The sequence below is a fragment of the Fundulus heteroclitus genome, chromosome 8, assembly GCF_011125445.2.
Source record: "Fundulus heteroclitus isolate FHET01 chromosome 8, MU-UCD_Fhet_4.1, whole genome shotgun sequence".
Taxonomy (NCBI): Eukaryota; Metazoa; Chordata; class Actinopteri; order Cyprinodontiformes; family Fundulidae; genus Fundulus; species Fundulus heteroclitus.
In genome coordinates this window covers 19,694,989-19,715,103 of record NC_046368.1, presented here as the reverse complement: position 1 = coordinate 19,715,103, position 20,115 = coordinate 19,694,989, and the positions used below count along the sequence as shown (strand labels likewise).

The window sequence follows — 20,115 nt, the reverse complement described above, 5'->3', positions numbered from 1 at the left end:
TATCTCAGGCCTTAAGTGCAGTTTTTCAACCAATTTGTACTTTGGCGCTTCATAAATTTGGTTGGTTTTTGAGTGCTACACCTGCTGTTTGTTTCTGGAGCGCTGTTGCTTCTCTGGCGTTATCAGCTGCAGTTGAAGTCCATTGCAGTGCGCGGCTTCTGCTGGTTTCTGACATGCCTTCTTGTTCTACCTCCGTTTTTGATAAGCAGCTCTTTTTATACGTTTCTATCTGAGCGAATGCCTGAGGACTACAGCAATATACTTGTACAGCGCTTTATCAAGTTTGACGACCCCAAAGCGCTTTACACTGGTCAGTTGTTCACCCATTCATGCACACATTCACACCCTGGAAATGGTGAGCTATGTTAGTAGCTACAGATGCCCTGGAGCAGACTGACAGAAGCGAGGCTGCTCTGCAGAAAATGTAAATAATTTGATGGAAATAAAACTTTACTGAAAGATGTACATGTCTCTGTTTTTCGTTAGCAGGACCCCTACTCTGAAATAAAACAGAGTAGTACAGCTCTAAAAAAAATCCAAGATTCTTGTCTTTTTCTAACCTGACAACAGCCAGCTGCATGTCTCGCTCCGCCTAGCTCCACTCACATACATCTGGGACACCGCGATAGGAATTGCCTTTACTGAAGGCTGGGCCTTATCAAAACTCCTTGCATATGATTGGATATGCCACTTGTCTGTCATCTTTATCGACGTGCTATTTCAACCACTCACACCGAAGCTAACCCGTGACGCTGATGAGACCGACGCAGGAAAAAAAATATTTTTTTTTTATGTGTTTGCGGCTCTTGTGGCACGCATTTTATTGACAGTGAGCTGACAGGAAGAGGGGGGAAGACAGGCGGCAAAGCGCCGCGGGTCGGAATCGATCCCGGGCCAACCGCGTTGAGGACTAATAGGCCTCCTTATATGGTTAGCGCTAACCGCTAACCGCTCCGGGGCGCGAAAACAAAAACTTGCCAAATCCGGTCGGGAGAAGGGCAAAAACATGGTTTCCACCAACAAAAGCCTTCAGAGGCGTTCTCTGATGTTCTTTTAATGAAACAATATCAGATAGATTGGACAACACAGAAGAAATAGCAGCATCAATGCTAACGCTTGCTTCCTCGATGCGAGCCGCCATTGTTGTTGGAATCTCACGGTCACTTCTCCACTACGTCACATCCAGGAAACACCCGCCCTGCGTCCTGATTGGCCAGACCATAAATTTGGTTGGGGAAATCACTTTCAATGAGCCGTGTCCCAGATGTATGTGAGTGGAGCTAGGCGAAACGATACATGCAGCTGGCTGTTGTCAGGTTAGTCTTTTTCATGTAATTGGGCTAAATCAGTTTTAGCCCAATTACATTTTAGCCCAATAGTTTCTAAACTAAGTCATCTAAAAGAGATGATTGCTGTAATTTGAGTCTTCTAGTAAACCATGTAACCATGATCATAAAAGGCTTTATGATAAACAAGTGTGAAAGAAGTCAAAATGATTAGTTAAGTTTCATGAATGTCTTTTAATTGTTTTGTAATTTCAGCTCTCTTACCGAACAATTACAGTTAGAACAACAAGGATAGAAATAAAGATGTTTCTAACAAAGGAAACAATTTGGTCATATGAACAATTTATTTAAAGAAAAGGATAAAAAAATGACATTGGGAACCTAAAATTGTTAAATCTCTTCATATCACTCACCTGTCTAGGATAAATGTTTATATTTCTTGAACTTAAATTCTGAAGTTCGCTGTACACTAAGAACACACCTGTGCTACAGCTCTGTCTGACTTATTAAACAAATTTAAAAAATTTAAATGTTTTAACACAGAGCAAAAAAAAGCAAATAGAGAAATGTCTAAACTAGCAAGTGAAGACCGTTGCCTTTAAGGACAACAAACATTTGCAACAAACAACAGCTGTGCAGTTTGAGTAAATATTTATAGCAGACTAATTTTCCCTCCTGTATGAATTCCCATGTGTGTTTATAATCTTTGTCCACATAGATCACAGCAGAAATGATTCTCTCCTTAGTGGATTCTCGTGTGTGTGTTTAAATTGGATTTTTGGCTAAATCTTTGTCCACATAGATCACAGCAGAAAGGCTTCTCTCCTGTGTGGATTCTCATGTGTGTGTTTAAAGTTGATTTATGGCTAAATCTATGTCCACATAGATCACAGCAGAAAGGCTTCTCTCCTGTGTGGATTCTCATGTGTGTGTTTAATTTTGCTTTTTCCCTAAATCTTTGTCCACATAGTTCACAGCAGAAAGGCTTCTCTCCTGTGTGGATTCTCATGTGTCTTTCTAAAGTTGATTTTTTGCTAAATCTTTGTCCACATAGATCACAGCAGAAAGGCTTCTCTCCTGTGTGGATTCTCATGTGTGTGTTCAAATTGGATTTTTGGCTAAATCTTTGTCCACATAGTTCACAGCAGAAAGATTTCTCTCCTGTGTGGATTCTCATGTGTCTTTCTAAAGTTGATTTTTGGCTAAATCTTTGTCCACATAGTTCACAGCAGAAAGGCTTCTCTCCTGTGTGGATTCTCATGTGTGTGTTTAATTTTGCTTTTTCCCTAAATCTTTGTCCACATAGATCACAGCAGAAAGGCTTCTCTCCTGTGTGGATTCTCATGTGTGTGTTTAAAGTTGATTTATGGCTAAATCTTTGTCCACATAGATCACAGCAGAAAGATTTCTCTCCTGTGTGGATTCTCATGTGTGTGTTTAAACTGTATTTTTGGCTAAATCTTTGTCCACATAGATCACAGCAGAAAGATTTCTCTCCTGTGTGGATTCTCATGTGTCTTTCTAAAGTTGATTTTTGGCTAAATCTTTGTCCACATAGATTACAGCAGAAAGGCTTCTCTCCTGTGTGGATTCTCATGTGTGTGTTTAAAGTTGATTTATGGCTAAATCTTTGTCCACATAGATCACAGCAGAAAGGCTTCTCTCCTGTGTGGATTCTCATGTGTGTGTTTAAATGTGATTTTTGGCTAAATCTTTGTCCACATAGATCACAGCAGAAAGGCTTCTCTCCTGTGTGGATTCTCATGTGTGTGTTTAAAGTAGATTTTTGGCTAAATCTATGTCCACATAGTTCACAGCAGAAAGATTTCTCTCCTGTGTGGATTCTCATGTGTGTGTTTAAAGTAGATTTTTGGCTAAATCTATGTCCACATAGTTCACAGCAGAAAGATTTCTCTCCTGTGTGGACTCTCATGTGTGTGTTTAAAGCTGACTTTCCAATCAGTATTTTACCAAAGTCTTCACAGCTATGTTTCAGTCCTGTCTGGACTTTTCTTATTGTGTCCACATTTTTGTTTACCATAGAACATTTCTTATATCCAGAGTGTTTCAGGTCAGAGAGAGAGTGCTCTACATCACTGTCCTCTTCAGTCTCTAAAGAAATGGAAGCATGTCCATGATCTGGTATCCTGATGTATTCTTCTCTATCATTCTCTTCTGGAAGCTCTTTGCCTTTAATTTGGTCTGGATAAAGCTGTGAAAGCAGCGGAGACTGTTCATCACCCAGACTCTTTATGGGAGGAGCAGTGACTGGAAATCTGATGGCATTAGTCACCTCCTTCCCATTGAGCTGCTCTCCTGGCAGATTGATGTAGACTCCCTTCTTCTCCTCCTTTATGTGGGGGTGTGTTGGGTCATGCGGGTCAGCAGGAGGTCTGTGGTCTAAAGAAGCTTCTTCTTTAACAGTCAGCTTCTGCTTAACATCTGAAGGAAACATTGAAACACATTATGCACATCAGAAAGTATTTTAATTTCAGCCTAAACAGAGGCTTATTTTGATAAAGATATATTTAGGTAATTTTATTAGACTTAATTATTTGATTTAACTACTTTTTACTATTTTTTTAGTTTGCATTATTATTTATGTCGTTTTTGTTTACAGTTTCTTGCAAACGTATTCACCCCCTAGCATTGTTCATGTTCTGTTTCCTCACAACCTGCAAAGTAAAATGGATCATTGGATGATTGAGATTGCACCATTTCATTTACAGTAACTGCAAAACAGTAAAACTCCATTAAACAACAGAAAACTTCAGCATTACAACTCCCCCCACCAAAAAAGTCAGTTCTTTGTATGGCTTCCTTTTTTAACCTTAAGTGCTGATGAAACAATGTTTCATTAGGGAGATAAAAGGGAGAGAATCATAAAACGTCTTCAGTCTGCTTCATCACTTGCAAAGAGAGATGTAAAAAGAACAGCACAACCAACGGACACAGTATTACACATACAATAAAGTAACACCTTGATAACATCACTGAAGTATATGTAGTATTATTTAATACAACATACATAATGTGGCAGCTGCAGATTAAAAATAGAGGTTTTCTGTATGTACAGACAAAAGGTCAGAGCACTTGTGACCAGACTCTCAGACGACGACAACTTCTACCTGGAACCCTCGAGGAGAAAGGGCGCTGGGTGTTGACGCTGCCATCTTTAAAGGGCTGGAAATGCCGGGTCGTGACGAAGGAAAAACAACATAGCTCTCTGTTTCGTTTGGCCTGAGAGCAGTGCTCACCAGAGCAGCCTGTGGCCCCTTATTAGCAGATTGCGCCCACCTGTGTAAATCTTCGCCCACAACAGGAAGTCAACAAGAACGTCAACAATAATATTCAACACCCCCACTTGTTCTTATGTTGACATAATACATTTACATTTCAGTGCTTCACATTTACATACCCAAAACAAAACACGCAAATTTGTCCATTCTCATTTTAGTTACAGGCTTTGTTAAAATATCAGCCACCATTTCTGTTGTTGGACAGTAAGAGAGAGTTATTTTTCCATCACTTAGTGCTGACCGAATGAAGTGATATCGAATGTCAATGTGTTTACATCTTTGGCGATGGACCGGACTTTTAGAAAGAGCAATTGCTCCTTAATTGTCCTCATAAACAGTCACAGGTGCATATTCACATCCAAAGTCCATTCCATTCATTAGATTCACAAGATAAATACTTTCCTGTGCAGCAGCAGCCAAAGCAATGTATTCAGCTTCACATGTAGATAAAAAAACTGTGCACTGCTTTTTAGACTTCCAGGAAATAACAGGTCCAGTTTCAGATAGGCTAAAACAGTAACCCGTCATACTTTGTCTGTCCTCCTGGGGTCCGTTCTTCGTACGTCGCTAACTCAGTTAGCTGGATTTCATTGTTGACAATTTGGCATGATCTTGGATCGTTTGGTTCTTCGAAACTCATCCCGGACTTGCTGTCATAGCAACATGTGCGCAAAGTTGAGCCTGCTGCCGAGCAGGTTTATTTAATGTAAACAGGATTAGATCGCAGCGGAGGAGATAGGGAAGTCTGTGTCTAGCCAGCGCACTTGGACCACCTAGTGGCAGAGGAAGGGACAGAATTGTGGAACACCATTTTTTTTATGTTCAATAAAAGACGAAACAAATAATGCTTAGTTCCTGTCGTTTTATTTAAACAATTATTTTTAAAGAAAAGTCAGCAAGTCATCTTTTGCCTGCAGTAAGAGATAGTTATGATAGTTATGTGTAAAATGGTGTATTAGAATTTACTCTGAAGGTCCTTTTGAAGCAACTCGAACTCTAGTGCAGTTTTTCTCTTTTTCACGTTGTGGAGTTCAATTTCGCCTCTTAATTTGTATTTTTTTTTTCAGGTCAAAATACTTTTTCTTTTGTTGAAGATACCGTTAATATAGGGAACAGATGGCACCTTGAGTCATTTTGTGAAAAAAAAGAAAACAGAAAAAGGGTTAAACATGTAAAAGTAAAAAGAACCCGATTTTTTTCAGCCTTTTTATCGGTGTCTGTTAAAAACAGACAAACACATAATTTAACAGTGGCTTTTAAAAAAGAGGAAGAAGTTGCTTTTTAAAATACAGTATAATAATTAAAGGCTATCATTTAGTAGAATATTCTTGTACTTCACTTTTTTCCCCATGTTCTAGTGGCTCCCACGGAGGCTCTGACATAAAAGAACAAAGTACTTATGAAATTATTAAAATGCAAAAATACATACTGTAGAAAGTGATAGAAACATCTATCATGGACAATATTTACAATTTAATTTGTCTGCTGCTGTTTGCCAGCCCTCTCTCCTGGTTTTAGCAGACTTTGAGGTGTTACCTGTCGTTTTAATTGACTCAAATTCGGCATAACCTTCCATTAAAAGCTCGTGTTCTGCTGGGAGAAAAACTGTGGGCGTTCTTTGGCCATGCTGAACAGCCAATAGCAGCGTTGCTGATCATTGTTTCTACTATCGATACATTTCCCCTTTTAAACAACGTGAACATGAACGCGCAGTTGTCTCAGATAACTCAATCCAGTGATACTAATCGTAAACAACAGGTGTGTTGGAAGAACCCAATTAGCAGGATCATGATTAGCCGGATGAAATCATCTTGGATGTCTCATTTGATCTTGGATGTTTTAAGCAACGTACGAAGAACGGACCCCTGGTCTCCTGCCTAGTCTGCATCACAGTATGCCACACGTTTAAGGGTTATGTCATTTTTCTTGAAGGATAATTCTTGATTTAGTGTACATTTCAGATACCTCAATACATGCTTTGCTGCAACCCAATGTTCTTTTGGTTCAGACAAATATCGTGACAACTTACTGACAATAAAACTCAAGTCTGGCCTAGTGCTCATCATTACATAGATCAAACTCCCCACTACTTCACGATACTTTTTATGATCAGCTGATTGACCTTCACTGTCAAACTTCATTTTATGTTCACATGGGGTTGACCTTGGCTTGCAGTTAGTCATGTCAAACCTCTCCAAGAGTTTCATGACATACCTTTTCTGGTTCATTTTTACTTGACCGTGGTTCTGTGTAAAATAAATTCCTAGAAAATGGTTAAGTTTTCCAAAATCTTTAATTTTAAACTTAGCAGCCAACATTTTCTTCACACACTTGAGTATTTGATCATTACTAGCTGCAATAAGAAGATCATCAAACCAAATAATCAAGATCACTCTCTCATGTTCATTTTCTTTACTGTAAACACAATAGTCAGCAGGGTTCTGCACAAAGTCATTTTCAATAAGGAAATTGTCAAGGTTTTGTTTACCGATGAACTCAGGACGCACACACGGAACTAAAGGTTTGAGTCTTTATTGAAAGAAGTGTGCTGGGTGATGAGTGATGAAGACCGGAGGTTCAGGTTTGCAGAAAGTCAGGGATGTAGATGATGGCAGGAGCTGACGGCCCGGAGACAGAGAGTCCACACTTGCTAGGTGCTGCTTGGCTAGCAGGCCTCATAGCACTCAGGTTAGCAGTTCATTGGAGACACCAGGGCACAGAGTTGAGCTTCTCCAGGGCGGCTAGTCAGGTTAGCAGAACTTGAGAGACACCAGGGCACAGAGCTGAGCTTCTCCAGGGCGGCTAGTCAGGTTAGCAGAACTTGAGAGACACCAGGGCACAGAGCAGAGCCTTTCCAGGATGGCTAGTCCAGTTAGCAGTTCTCTGGAGACACCAGGACACAGAGCAGAACCTCTCCAGGAACAAACAGTCTTTAGAGTGACTGGCAGGACTAACCTTAACAACAGGAGCAAAACAAAGCTTCCAAGGCAAAACGGGGACTGGCATGGAGAGGTGTGGAATGATGACGGCCCAGTGCTGAACTGAAGACAGAGGGAGGTTTAAATAGAGCACTAACAGGTGAAACAAGGGTCTGACTAATTAACTGGTAAATGATTATCAGGTGTGACTGACTGCTGAGGAGGTGAAGTGAAAATTGACAGAAAATAACTGATGACTGAAAACTAACAATAAATAAAGTCAAACCTAACCCAAAAGAGATGAAAAAATGAAAATAACAGAAAAACAAAGCCAAACCAAAACTCAACCATGACATTACCCCCCCCCCCCCCCCCCCCCCCTCAAGGCCGGACTCCGGACGGCCTAAAAAACAAAACAAACTACAAAGTGACCGAACCAGGGTGGGTGGAGGGAAGGCAGGATGGCGGGCAAGAGTCATAACCATGCTGATTTAACCTGGGTGTGTGGAGGGAAGGTAGGATGGTGGGCTAAAATCAAACCAAAACTACCCACTAGGGCAAACTAAAAGGGGGTTTCTAACAGATGTTGGTAAACCCAACAAAAGGCATCTAACAGATGTTGGCAGGCGAACATCGCCACAAGGCAAAAACGGGCATGACAGGCGAACATCGCCACAAGGCAAAAACGGGCAGAACAGGCGTACGACAACGCCAGAGGGAAGAACAGGCGTACGACAACGCCAGAGGGAAGAACGAGCGCACGACAGCGCCAAAGGGAAGGAACGAGCGCACGACAGCGCCAAAGGGAAGGAACGAGCGCAGGACAGCGCCAAAGGGAAGGAACGAGCGCACGACAGTGCCAAAGGGAAGGAACAAGCGCCCGACAGCGCCAAAGGGAAGGAACGGGCGTACTTAACGCCAAAGGGAAAGAACGAGCGTACTTAACGCCAAAGGGAAGGAACGGGCGTACTTAACGCCAAAGGGAAGGAACGGGTGTACTTAACGCCAAAGGGAAGAAACAGAAAAAGACTGAAAAAGACATCCTCATGGCACTGGACACAGATACAGTGATAGATAAGGTGGCTGAGAAGAGTAGGTTGCTGACAAAGCTGCTCTTGTAAATTAGTAAGGTGAAAGGAACTTCTTAAATGTATTATGAATGCTAATAATACTATTCTGTGCAACATTTGTCTAATCTTTATTCCTTCTCATCCTCTCTGACAGGATTTCTACACATTTCAAATGGTTCATTTTGTCAATGGCATCCTTTTTTACACAGTGAGTGCACAGTAGTCCAATGTTACCCTACAGTATCTGGAAGACTGAATAGATCTGATGAGCAACTTACAATAACTTCTTATGATGATGTAACGTGATAATATGTGTGGTTGACCGTGACTTTTCTCTCTCTCTCTCTCTCTCTCTCTCTCTCTCTCTCTCTCTCTCTCTCTCTCTCTCTCTCTCTCTCTGATCTAAGAATTGTTGCTGTGCTGTGGTGTTTACATTTTACAGTTTTAATAAATTAAGATTTTGGAAATATTTTAAGTGTCCGCTCTCACTAATTTCCATTAACCTGGCCTCAAGGTATTGCACATTTGGTATTGCACAGTTGGTATACACATTCAGTACACAAAAAAAAAAAATGTGGTGGGCCAGTGTAGTCCAAAATGCCAGGGACGATTTTTTGTCCCAGTCCACCCCTGGACGGCCCCAAGGAAACCCTCCAGCCGGCGCAATGTCGGAGCCCCCGGGAGCCGCGGGGACGAGCCCGTGGGCTCCGCCGGCAGGCAGCTGCGCTTAAGTGGAATAGGCCATGGGCCCCAGGGTATACAAGTACAAGCGATACAAGTACAAGCCATATACCATTCAATCTAGGTTGCATTGATTTTGGATATAAAATCTAATAGATCAATAATTATTCACCTTTTACAACATACGAAGTGACCTAAGTGCTGTACATGCAATAAAGGATGTCATTGATGAAAACTAGCCCTGACCACACTGTCAGTTTGCTTGTTAAATCTCAAACTGCTGTCAAAGATCACTCTAAGGTTTTTTACAGCAGCTTTAGATTAAGGAGGTAGAACATGAAAATCAGAATGGGCACAACCACCAATTAAAACATACGCTGCTTTATCTTCATTCAAGTGAAGAACATTTTGTCCTAACCGCATCTTCATGTCTGAAATGCAGTCATTTAGGGTTTGGAGAGATCCACTTCTATCCGGAAACACAGGGAGATACATCTGGGGATCATCTGCATAGAGGCTAGGTTGCACCTGGCTATAATGGATCCCAGTGGCAGCAAGTAAAGTCAGAACAACAATGGCCCCGGGATGGAGCAAAGAAAGAGAAACAACAGTAGAGAATATCACACCCATCATTATTGAAAATGTCCTATTTGACAGGTACGATTCAACTCATTTCAATGCAATACTCCGAAAACCAGCATACTGATTAAGCCGAGACAGAAGAATTGAATGATCCACTGTATAAAATGCAGCAGTTAAGTCAAGCAATACTAAGACGACAGGGCACTTAGCATCAACAGACGGCAATGTCATTGTGAACTTCTAGCAGTGCAGACTTAGTGCTTGGCCTAGACCAGCACCAGAATCAAATTTCTAAAGGACAGGGTTACTCTCTAAGAAAGATTGTAATTGTATAAAAACAATTTTCTCAAGGACATTGTAAATAAAAATAAATTAGAAATAGGTGTCAACAGTTTAGTAGGCAAAATGTCCAAAGGAAAGCTTGTCATTCTCATATGCTTAACAATGTCCGCAAGGGACGAAAGGGAGACCGATTCGCAACAGTCAATCCCTGCAGTGGGTAAAACAGAACAGTCTGGTCTGGATTAATCCATAATTCTTCATCTGCGTGTTCGCCGCGACGTCAAAAATAAAAGTCATTCTCGTCAATGGGGCACTTACCAAAAGCACGGTGGCACTACGGTATGACAGAGAACCCTCCTCTGTTGTTCGCCAGAAATACGGATCGAGTCTATTTGTGACAGATGATGGAGCGAAATGCATCAATTTCTGAAAACCAGATGAGCCAGGCAGGTGGCGTAAAGCGGATCCAGTAATATTTCAAAATAAAAGGGGGGAGGGGGCGGGGCTGTATGGACGCATGAACGGCTCCGTTTGGATTGAGCGGACAGAGCGCAAAAAAGGAATGTAGTAAGTGTGAAGCGGCCTTAATACTGCAGCTGTTCAGTGCTCTCACAGACGCCACTTTGTTAATAAAAAGAAAACTTCACAGGTGAAAATGGTGGATTCAGTCAGAGATGGAGAAGTGGGGGTTCACAACAGTGTTAATTGCATCGAATAACACATGAAGGCAGTGACCTTGTTTTCCTGTTCCTGGTTGGCAGTAAGGCGTATTGAGTCACTTCCTGTTTTCTGTTGCTGCAGTGTGGACTATGGTTTGGTGTTCTAGACTCTCTTGTTTTTATCTTTAATCTCTTTGCTGTGACATCTGTTTCTAACACATAAGCACATTTAAAACACATTCTCTGTTGGTGCACTTCACGTTTGGGAACTCCTCGTGTTTCACACGGTTTGCTTTTCTCCGCATGGTAAGAGGTCGCTAGCCTAGCTTTAGCCGAGCAATGACTTCCTCCCCTATCCCTCCATCAGCTTCTCCATCTCTGTCTAAGTCTCCCCCTCTCTCCTGCTCTCAGTGTCTGATGTTTAGTTATTTCTCTGCCTCCACTAGTGAATATGTGACATTTAATAAATGTGGTGTTTTTGTAGCTTTGGAGGTGAGGGTGTCAGAATTGGAGACCCGGCTCCGTGCTGTTGAAAAACCCTGCTCCATAGCTTGCGCGGAGCCACAGAGATTAGCTTCACGTAGCGATCCTCCAGTAGCACCCGAGCAGCCGGGTAACCAGGCCGGCTGGGTGACAATACATATCAAGCATAGTTCTAGATACCAGCCCCAAGGTCAGCACCAACTCGTTTGCATTTCTAATGGATTTACCCCACCCGCTGAGAAGCCGAGTCTGGTAATCGGCAGCTCCATAGCCAGAAACACACTCTTACCTTCATACTTTGGACCTTGTGCTGATATATATGGCTTTGGTTGTGAAGAATTAACAGTATTTTCTCACAACCATGTTCTATCTGACCATTCTTTATTAACCTTTGAGTTCAATTTAACTGATTTCTACACTCCGAAAACCACATTTCATTATAGTATATCTTTATCAGATAATGCTGTATGAGTCTGTTCTTCTTTTAATATCCTCAGTATCACAGAAATGCCCAGCAGAAGGCAGCAATGTTGATTCTTCCCATTTACAAATTGATGCCTTTGTTGACGGTGTCACTTCCTCGTTGTGTTTTGCATTAGACAACGTAGCCCCCTTGAATAACAAGGTGATTATTCATAGGAAGCTTGCTCCCTGGTTTAATTTAGAGTTGCGTTCTTTGAAGCACAATGTTGGGAAATTGGAGAAAAAAAATGGTGCTCTACACACCTAGAGGACTATTCTGCACTATTGTAATTCTTTACTATCAGGAAGTCCACAAAATGCAGTTCGAATTCAGCTGATCCAAAATGCTGCTGCAGGAGTTCTAATGAAAATCAACAAGAGGGATCATATTTCTTTAATTTTAGCTTCCCTTCAATGGCTTCCTGTTCAATAAAGAATAGAAATTAACATTTTCACGGATAATAATCAAGCCCCATCATATATCAGAGCTCTGATTACTCGGTATGTTCCTAACAGAGCACTTAGCTCTCAGACTGCAGGTCTAATGGTGTTCCCAGAGTCTCTAAAAGTAGAATGGAAGGCAGATCCTTTAGCTATCAGGCTCCTCTCCTGTGAAACCAACTCCCAGTTTTGGTCCGTGAGGCAGACACCCTGTCTACTTTTAAGACAAGGCTTGAAACGTTCCTTTTTGACAAAGCTTATAGTTAGAGTGGCTTAGCTTAAGCTGAGCTATCCCTATAGTTATGCTGCTATAGGCTTAGGATGCTGGAGGACATCAGGGTCTATTTCTCTCACTCTGCTGAGTTTTCCTACTGTTCTCTGAATTTGCATGGCTTGTTGTTATTTCAACGCACAGTCTATTGTGTATATAGCTTCTGTATAAATATCTATTCTATTTTATTTTGTTTTGTTGGCACCATCAACACCAAGTCAAATTCCTTGTAAGTGCAAACTGACTGTTCACACTGAGCCTGGTTCAGCTGAAGGTTTTTCCTTCCTGTTAAAGGGGAGTATTCCTCTCTGCTGTCGCTTCATGCTTGCTCAGTGTGAGGGATTGCTACAAAGTCATCAACAATACAGACGATTGTCCCTGTGGCTCTACGCTCTTTAATGAGAAGCAAATGCTGCTTGTCAAGACTTGATACAATCTACTAGGTTTCCTTAAATAGGAAACTTTTTGACCAATCTGTATAATCTGATTGGTCAAAAATTTGACTTTGGAAAGTGCCTTGAGATTACATGTATCAGGAATTGCCGCTATTTAAATAAAATTTAATAGAATTAGTGGAAATGATTTCCTATAAATACAAAGATTTTGCCTCCATTTTGCCCTCTGATACTGAGTAAGACTCTTCTCCAGCGATACGTGTAGTCTAGCCTTCTCCTAACAACGGTATGCCTGTCTGCAATGCTGTCTATGGATCTGAGTCAACCAGGGTTCAGACTTTGGCTTGATGGAACTACGCTTGTAAGCGGAAATATTGTCCAAGACCCCAGAGCAGAAAGCATACAAGGATGACAAAAAGCAGTCAGGGTATTCTGAAAGAACCTCTTCTTTAAAGGTATACTATGCAACCGGCGTTGATTTTCCAGCGAGGCTCCCCCCAGAGGGCGAAAGTAAAAGTGCACTGTCGTAAAGATGCTCAGCTGTTCTCCTGGTTTGTCCGTCAAGCCAGGCGCGGTTGTTTTGAGCTTAGCAGACAGGCGAACACAACGAATACAAAAGTCGACCGGCGGAGCGGGGGGAGACAAACTTTGCGCCGCTGTGCGGGGGGGGTGGGGGGGGGGGGGGGAGACAAGCTTTGCGCCGCTGAGCGGAGCGGAGCGGGGGGGGAGACAAACTTTGCGCCGCTGACCGGCTGAGCGGAGCGGGGGGAGACAAACTTTGCGCCGCTGAGCGATGAGCGGAGCGGGGGGAGATGCGCGCATATCGAGTTAGTTTTATTTTTTTATTATAATTTTTTTGGAATGTCGGCGAGGCGGTAGCGTGAGGGAAACCCTACAATGTTACTTACAATCGCATCAGCAGAAACGCGAGGTCCGCGTCGGCCTTGCAGCCTTCGATGTTCACCCGTGTACGACTCCTCTCTCTGTCCAGAGCCCTTTTCCTCTTTCTTGCCTGCTCCGACATGGGCTTTCGCTGTTTTCTCGCTTGTTCCACCATGATAACTGCACAAATATCGCCACTGAGCTAGCAACGAGCATGCCTTTCACTGCGGGCGTGTAGCCGTTGTCACCGTAAAGCAAGACTGACTCTCGCGATGCACACGAGACTTCTGAGCCTGTGGGTGCTGCAATTGCAAGTGCGGTATTTCCCCCACAGACCACCAGGGCGGCCGAGAAAACCTTAGTTCAACCTGATATGACCCATTTAATCATCCAAAACGGTATGGAACACATTAATTAACTGAAAAATGTTGCATAGTATGCCTTTAAAGGCAGAAAACTCTGTCTGCATAAGCAGCAGCAAACTCCACAGCTGTTGAAGAAGTAATAATGTGACAGCAGGAACCTTGAGCAGGAGGTTAACCAACAGGTGGAGAAGCAAGGACACTGAAGATTATGGCCAAATGATCAGAATCCCACAGATTTCACAGACAGGCGATGTGAAATAATCAGGTCACCTCTGTCTAATGAATCAGATGGACAACAGATAAGACAATTAAAATCCCTGCTGATCAGGAGTTGATCATACTTAAGAACCATCAAAACTCCTGGATGAAATATACTGCTAAAAAAATTAAGGCAAGACTTTAACAACACAATGTAACTCCAAGTCAATCACACTTCTGTGAAAACAAACTGTCCACTTAAGAAGCAACACTGTTTGAGCATCAATTTCACCTGCTGTTGTTGTGTGGTTCTGCAGGGGGTGACCACAGACCACTTCTCAGTTCCTATGTTGTGGCTGATGTTTTGGTAACTTTTGAATGTTGGTGGTGCTTTTACTCTAGTAATAACATGAGACAGAGTCTGCAACCTACACAAGTGGCTTAGGTAGTGCAGTTCATCCAAGATGGTGCATTAATGCCAGCTGTGGCTAGACGGTTTGCTGTGTCTGTCTGTGTAGCGTCCAGAGTATGGAGGCGCTACCAGGAGACAGGCCAGTACATCAGGAGAAGTGGAGGAGGCCATAGGAGGTCAACAACCCTACAGCAGTTCCGCCTTTGTACAAGTAGGAACAGGAGGAGCTCTGTCAGAGCCCTGCAAAACGACCTCCAGGCAAATTCACCACTGGAGTCCTGTGCTCTTCACAGATGAAAGCAGGTTCACACTGAGCACATGTGACAGACGTGACAGAGTCTGGAGACGCCGTGGGGAACGTTCTGCTGCCTGCAACGTCCTCCAGCATGACAGGTTTGGTAGTGGGTCAGTAATGGTGTGGGGTGGCATTTCTTTGGGGGAGGACCAATTGTGAGACCATATGCTGGTGCGGTTGGCCCTGGCTTCCTCCTAATGCAAGACAATGTGGCTGGAGTGTGTCAGCAGTTCCTGCAAGATGAAGGCATTGATGCTATGGACCGGCTTACCCGTTCCTCAGACCTGAATACCATTGAGCACACTGGGACATCATGTGGCGCTCCATCCACCAATGCCCCGTGGGACCACAGACTGTCCACATCATCAGAAGCGTGCCCAGGAGTTGTAAGGAGGTCATACAGGCACATGGAGGCCACTATTTTGTTATCAGTGTATCAGTATTAAACACATTTAATAATCATTTTTCATTCATTCAGATCTAGGATGTGTTATTTTAGTGTTCCCTTTATTTTTTTGAGCAGTGTATTTGTTATATTTTGGTGGTGAGTAGACAACAGCACACAGCATTTGTCAAGCAAGTTGAATTGTAAACACTTCAAAACTAGAATACTTATTTAAAAATAAAGGTTTGCAGATAAAACTGTCCTTGAAGACCGCTGTGACTCCGCCTCCTCGACCAGATGCTCGTGGTGAACTAAGGTGTAGAGGACAACAGATACAGGTTTTTTAAGACCGATGCCGATTATTTTGTCATCAGGCAAACTGATACCCGATACATGCCGCAGATTTCTTGGGGCCGATTCTTAAAGCCAATATTGCTTTTTCGTCTTCCATTTACATAATAAAAATGACACAATGATAACAAACGTTACACTAGTGTTAGTGTTAAACAAAAAAGAAACATTCATTAACGGAGCATAGCACTAGGCCTGTCGCAATAAGCAATAAATCATTTAATTGCACAATCAATTTTAATCACGAGACTGGATAAAAAAAAAGGTTTGGGCTCAGTGCATAGCTGTCTACTCACCCATCGCTTCTTGTTTCCTCAATGTAGGAGGAGTTAAATCTTTCCAGAGTTTCCCACAGACAATAGGTTTATCCTGACAGTAGTCGTTTGGTGGGTGCGTGCGGAACGGGGAATTGGAAATGCAAGAAGCGTTGCGTGATACAACTCAAAGGAGAGGCACAGCCCATTATCTAGGTACCGTAGTGTGGGTCAAGCTAATAACAGCTAGCGGCTAGCTTATGTGGACCGGGAGGTTTTCTCCCAGACGGGAACTTTACTGACCGTCTTATGTTGATCTCAAACATCAAATTTAAAATAAACAAAGCCTGGCTTATAATATGGTGAGGGAACCATGCTTGTGTTAGGTGGGCACATGCTTAAAGTTTAGCACTCAGAGCCAAGGAAAATGCTGATTTAAGAAGAAAATGGATTGGTGTCAAAGCTGAACACAACCGCTGTGGAGTGGGAGTTTTTTGGATTCAAGCCAAATGACGGTGGCCACCCGCTTAATCCATCATAGCCGGTAGGTTGAGAGGATATTCTATCGTTTTTATGCTGTTATCAAATTTGTTACAAAAGGTTTCCAAATTAATATATTGTGGTTTATCATAAGAATTTTTATAAATTTTTATCGTCCAGCAAAATTTGTTATTGGGACAGGACTGCATAGCACAATTTCTATCATTTTTGCAGAAGTTAAAAAAAGGACCATAATATTATCCATTCATTAGCATATCTATTATGGTCTAACTGGCCTGAAGAAAGAAACTGTCGGACACAAACAGTTTCCGTAACATGTCTGTGCTAGTCGCACAGACGTGCGCCCATCTGTGCAAGTCGCACAGATGTGCGCACACACGCACGCAGAGGGAGAGAGAGCAAAGTATATACAAAGCTGCCGGTGATTCCACCCTGGATAACAAAGCAGGATATAGATATAATGTAAATATAGTTTTTAATCGTCTGTTTTTTTCTGAAAAGATTGCATTAAGATAATTACCAGATTATCACACAGCTTAAATCACTTATTCACCTTGTACAATGAGTGAGACTCTGATTACTATCCTTTTGGTAAAATCAGATGTTTTTGTGGATTCAGGCATAGCATAAAAATGTACATTGTTTCATAAAGTAAGCTTAACGTATGTTGCATCTCAATAGTTGCCAATCAATCCAGTGAGTTTTGGCCTTTAGCTGCAACACAGGACACACAAACAAACTAAACAAGTCCTTACTGTTGATAGGAGCTGCAGTTAATGGAAAGCTAGCATCAGTCTCCTCCTTCATAAAGAACTGCTCTCCTTCCTGACAGGCCTGTTCCTCCTGTTCCTCCTTTATTTGGAGGGGCTCTGACTCCTGCTGCTCCACCTCAGGACTCTGTTCTTCAGGAGCCTCTTCTTTAACATCTGATGCCAACGCTGAAACACATTACATGCACTATGAACAACTAGTTTTTCACAATGTAACAAAGATGGGAAAGATTCAATTTGGAGAAAAAGATTTGATCAGCGGTGTACAGAAAACTGAACCTCAGGAACAGTTTAAACCTAAAGATGATCACTGGTATCTTTAGTGTCATTCTGTTGTGGATATGTAATGTGATTATTCTGTTTAAAACATTTAATATGCGTTTTCATGACTTAACAGGATCTAAGGCAAACACCTCTATGCACTCATTAGGCTACATGCTCTTAACATGCAGCCACCTTAATGGGAACTTTGTGACCAACACAGGGAAGAAGAGCGGCGAACTGGTGAGAGAAAAGTGAAATGGCGTGCTCAAAGATTAGGAAAGTAGACACAGAAAACAGGTCTTTTAAGAAAGAATGGACTGACGCGTACCTGTTCATCTTGCCAGGTGGGAGCACAAAACCTGTCTGTCTCATTTGTTCCGAGACAGTCGCTCTCATCAAAAGCAGCAACATTAAGCGGCACTAAGAAATGAAGCACAGCTCATTTTCCCAAACATATCTGCTTGCTTCAGCCATACGTACGGAGAAAATAGACGATTTAAAGGCACAGTATGATCGGTCCTGCAGAATTATGGTCCAGACATTCACTCCTCAGCAACGTGCTAATGAGTGCTCTCTGAGAATTGCGTGGATATTGGGACAGCATGAAAAGTCATTCAGCGATGCAATGGTCGTCACAGAATGCACAAATGCAGTTGCTGTGACACTGCTCGATGGAAAGCAAAAAGAAGAGCTTTGCCAAAAAATACAGGAAATCCCGTTGTCAGCGACATCAACCATAAGCAAAACAGAAATTGTGACACGTGACGTACTGACACAGCTTGATGAGGCGATTCAAAAGGAAGAGTGCATAGGTTTGGCCACAGATGAGTCCACTGATATAACTGACAATGCCCAGCTTGTAGTTTTTGTGAGATTCTTTAACAAAGAGGAAAATCAAATGTTTGAAGACCTGTTAGGTGTAGCACCTCTGGAGAGCAAAACAAGAGGGGAGGATATCTACCAAGCATCAAAGAAGATGCTGACAGAAAGGGGAATAGATGTGAGAAAAGTTGTTACAGTCACTACTGATGGAGCCCCAGCCATGTTAGGGCGAGAAAAGGGAGCAGTGGCAAGAATGAAACAGGACCACCCTGACCTAATCTCCTACCATTGTATAATAAACCAATCGGTCCTGTGTTCCATTCTCTCGGATCAGAATGCTGATGTGATGAACACAACGATGAGAATCATTAACTTTCTCTGGGCATCTTCTTCCCTGCAACATTTCCTACTCAGAGAGTTCCTCAAAGAAGTTGAAGCAAATGCAGATGACCTCTTGCTGCACAACAATGTTAGGTGACTGAGTAAGGGCAGAGTTTTGGAGCGCTTTTGGTCCATTTGAAAAGAAATTAAAATTTCCTTGGGACAGCTGAAGAGCCAAAAGGTAACACAATTTCTTTCATTTCTGACTGATACAGAGAAGTTAGATTATGTAGCGTTCTTGGTTGACATGACATCCCACTTAAATCGACTGAATTTAAAGCTACAAGGCAAGGACAATTCAGTCTGTGATCTGATGACATCTGTCCAGGCATTCCAACGCAAACTGGAGATACTCAAAGACCTTCAGGTCATTTTGAGTATGTTTGGCTCAACCTACTGCTGTGTTGCAGCATTCTCCACTATGAACATAACAAAAATAAATATCCATCCAGGCTCACGAATGAGCATGTCGATATGTGCTTGAGAATGACTTTGTTGCCATTCAAACCTAGGTTTAAAATCCTTGCAGGGCAGCCTAAAGCCCACTTCTCTCATTAAGCCATAAAAAAAGAAAGAAAAAAAAAACAGTCAGTTCAGGTGTTTTATAAAAGATGTGAAAGTCAGGAAATTGTCTATATACCAAACTGTGAAAGATTGTTGTTCTCTATTTCAAAAAGCACTTTAGAATTTAAAATGGAAAAACATTCTAATTTTTTGTTATTGTTTTTATTTAAAAAGTCAGTGTATAACATGGATGCATAAACACCTGGCCTGCTTTTTAGTTCAGTGTTAAATGCTGTTTAAGGTAACAGATTATAATTAAAAACAACCTTTACTTGTTGTTGATTTTCTTTATTCGGACCCCGCTTATTTTTAATTAGTGAGCCCTGGTGTAGGCTGATCTGATGGGGGGAACGGGGCGTTCATTACAGAGAAATGCATATAATGACCAAGAATTACCCAGAGAGAATATGTATTGCTTGTCGGGAGCTCCTGATGCAACAGGATAAATGCGTCCGTATTAGTTTACTTCAGGTGGTGCCGTGATTATTTCTATACTGAGAACGTTTGCCTCATACAAATATGAGGATGATCACTTCTGTTTAAACTCGATTTACCATTTTATTTCTCTACAGGGCACATCTGCGCTTTAAGCTAATCCACTAGTCACCAAAAATGTCTCTAAAAGTGTAACTGACATGAAAGCAGACAAACCTAATCTGTGCAGCAGAACTTTGGGGTTGAAATCAGCCTGCAGGATGTTGAGATCTTCATCATTTTTAGTTTTTTCTAGGGTCTCGCCCTCTGCTCCTCCTAGCCAGCGCTTAAGCTGCTGTCTCCACATCTCGAGCCGTTGCTGTCTCCACAGGAGCCGTTATTCTGTGAAACCACCCGGTGGCAACGGA

At 42.2% G+C, this 20,115-nt stretch overlaps 1 protein-coding gene across 1 annotated transcript; it reads right to left on the bottom strand.

Moving 5' to 3' along the window:
• Window positions 1-1,513: 1,513 nt before the first annotated feature.
• LOC118563943 (gastrula zinc finger protein XlCGF57.1-like) lies at window positions 1,514-2,991 on the bottom strand (the record flags this gene model as incomplete). The annotated part of the gene is made up of 2 exons (XM_036140293.1): window positions 1,514-2,715; window positions 2,800-2,991. Coding segments are annotated over 2 exons (879 nt in total), but the record flags the coding sequence as incomplete, so codon positions are not given.
• Window positions 2,992-20,115: the final 17,124 nt, after the last annotated feature.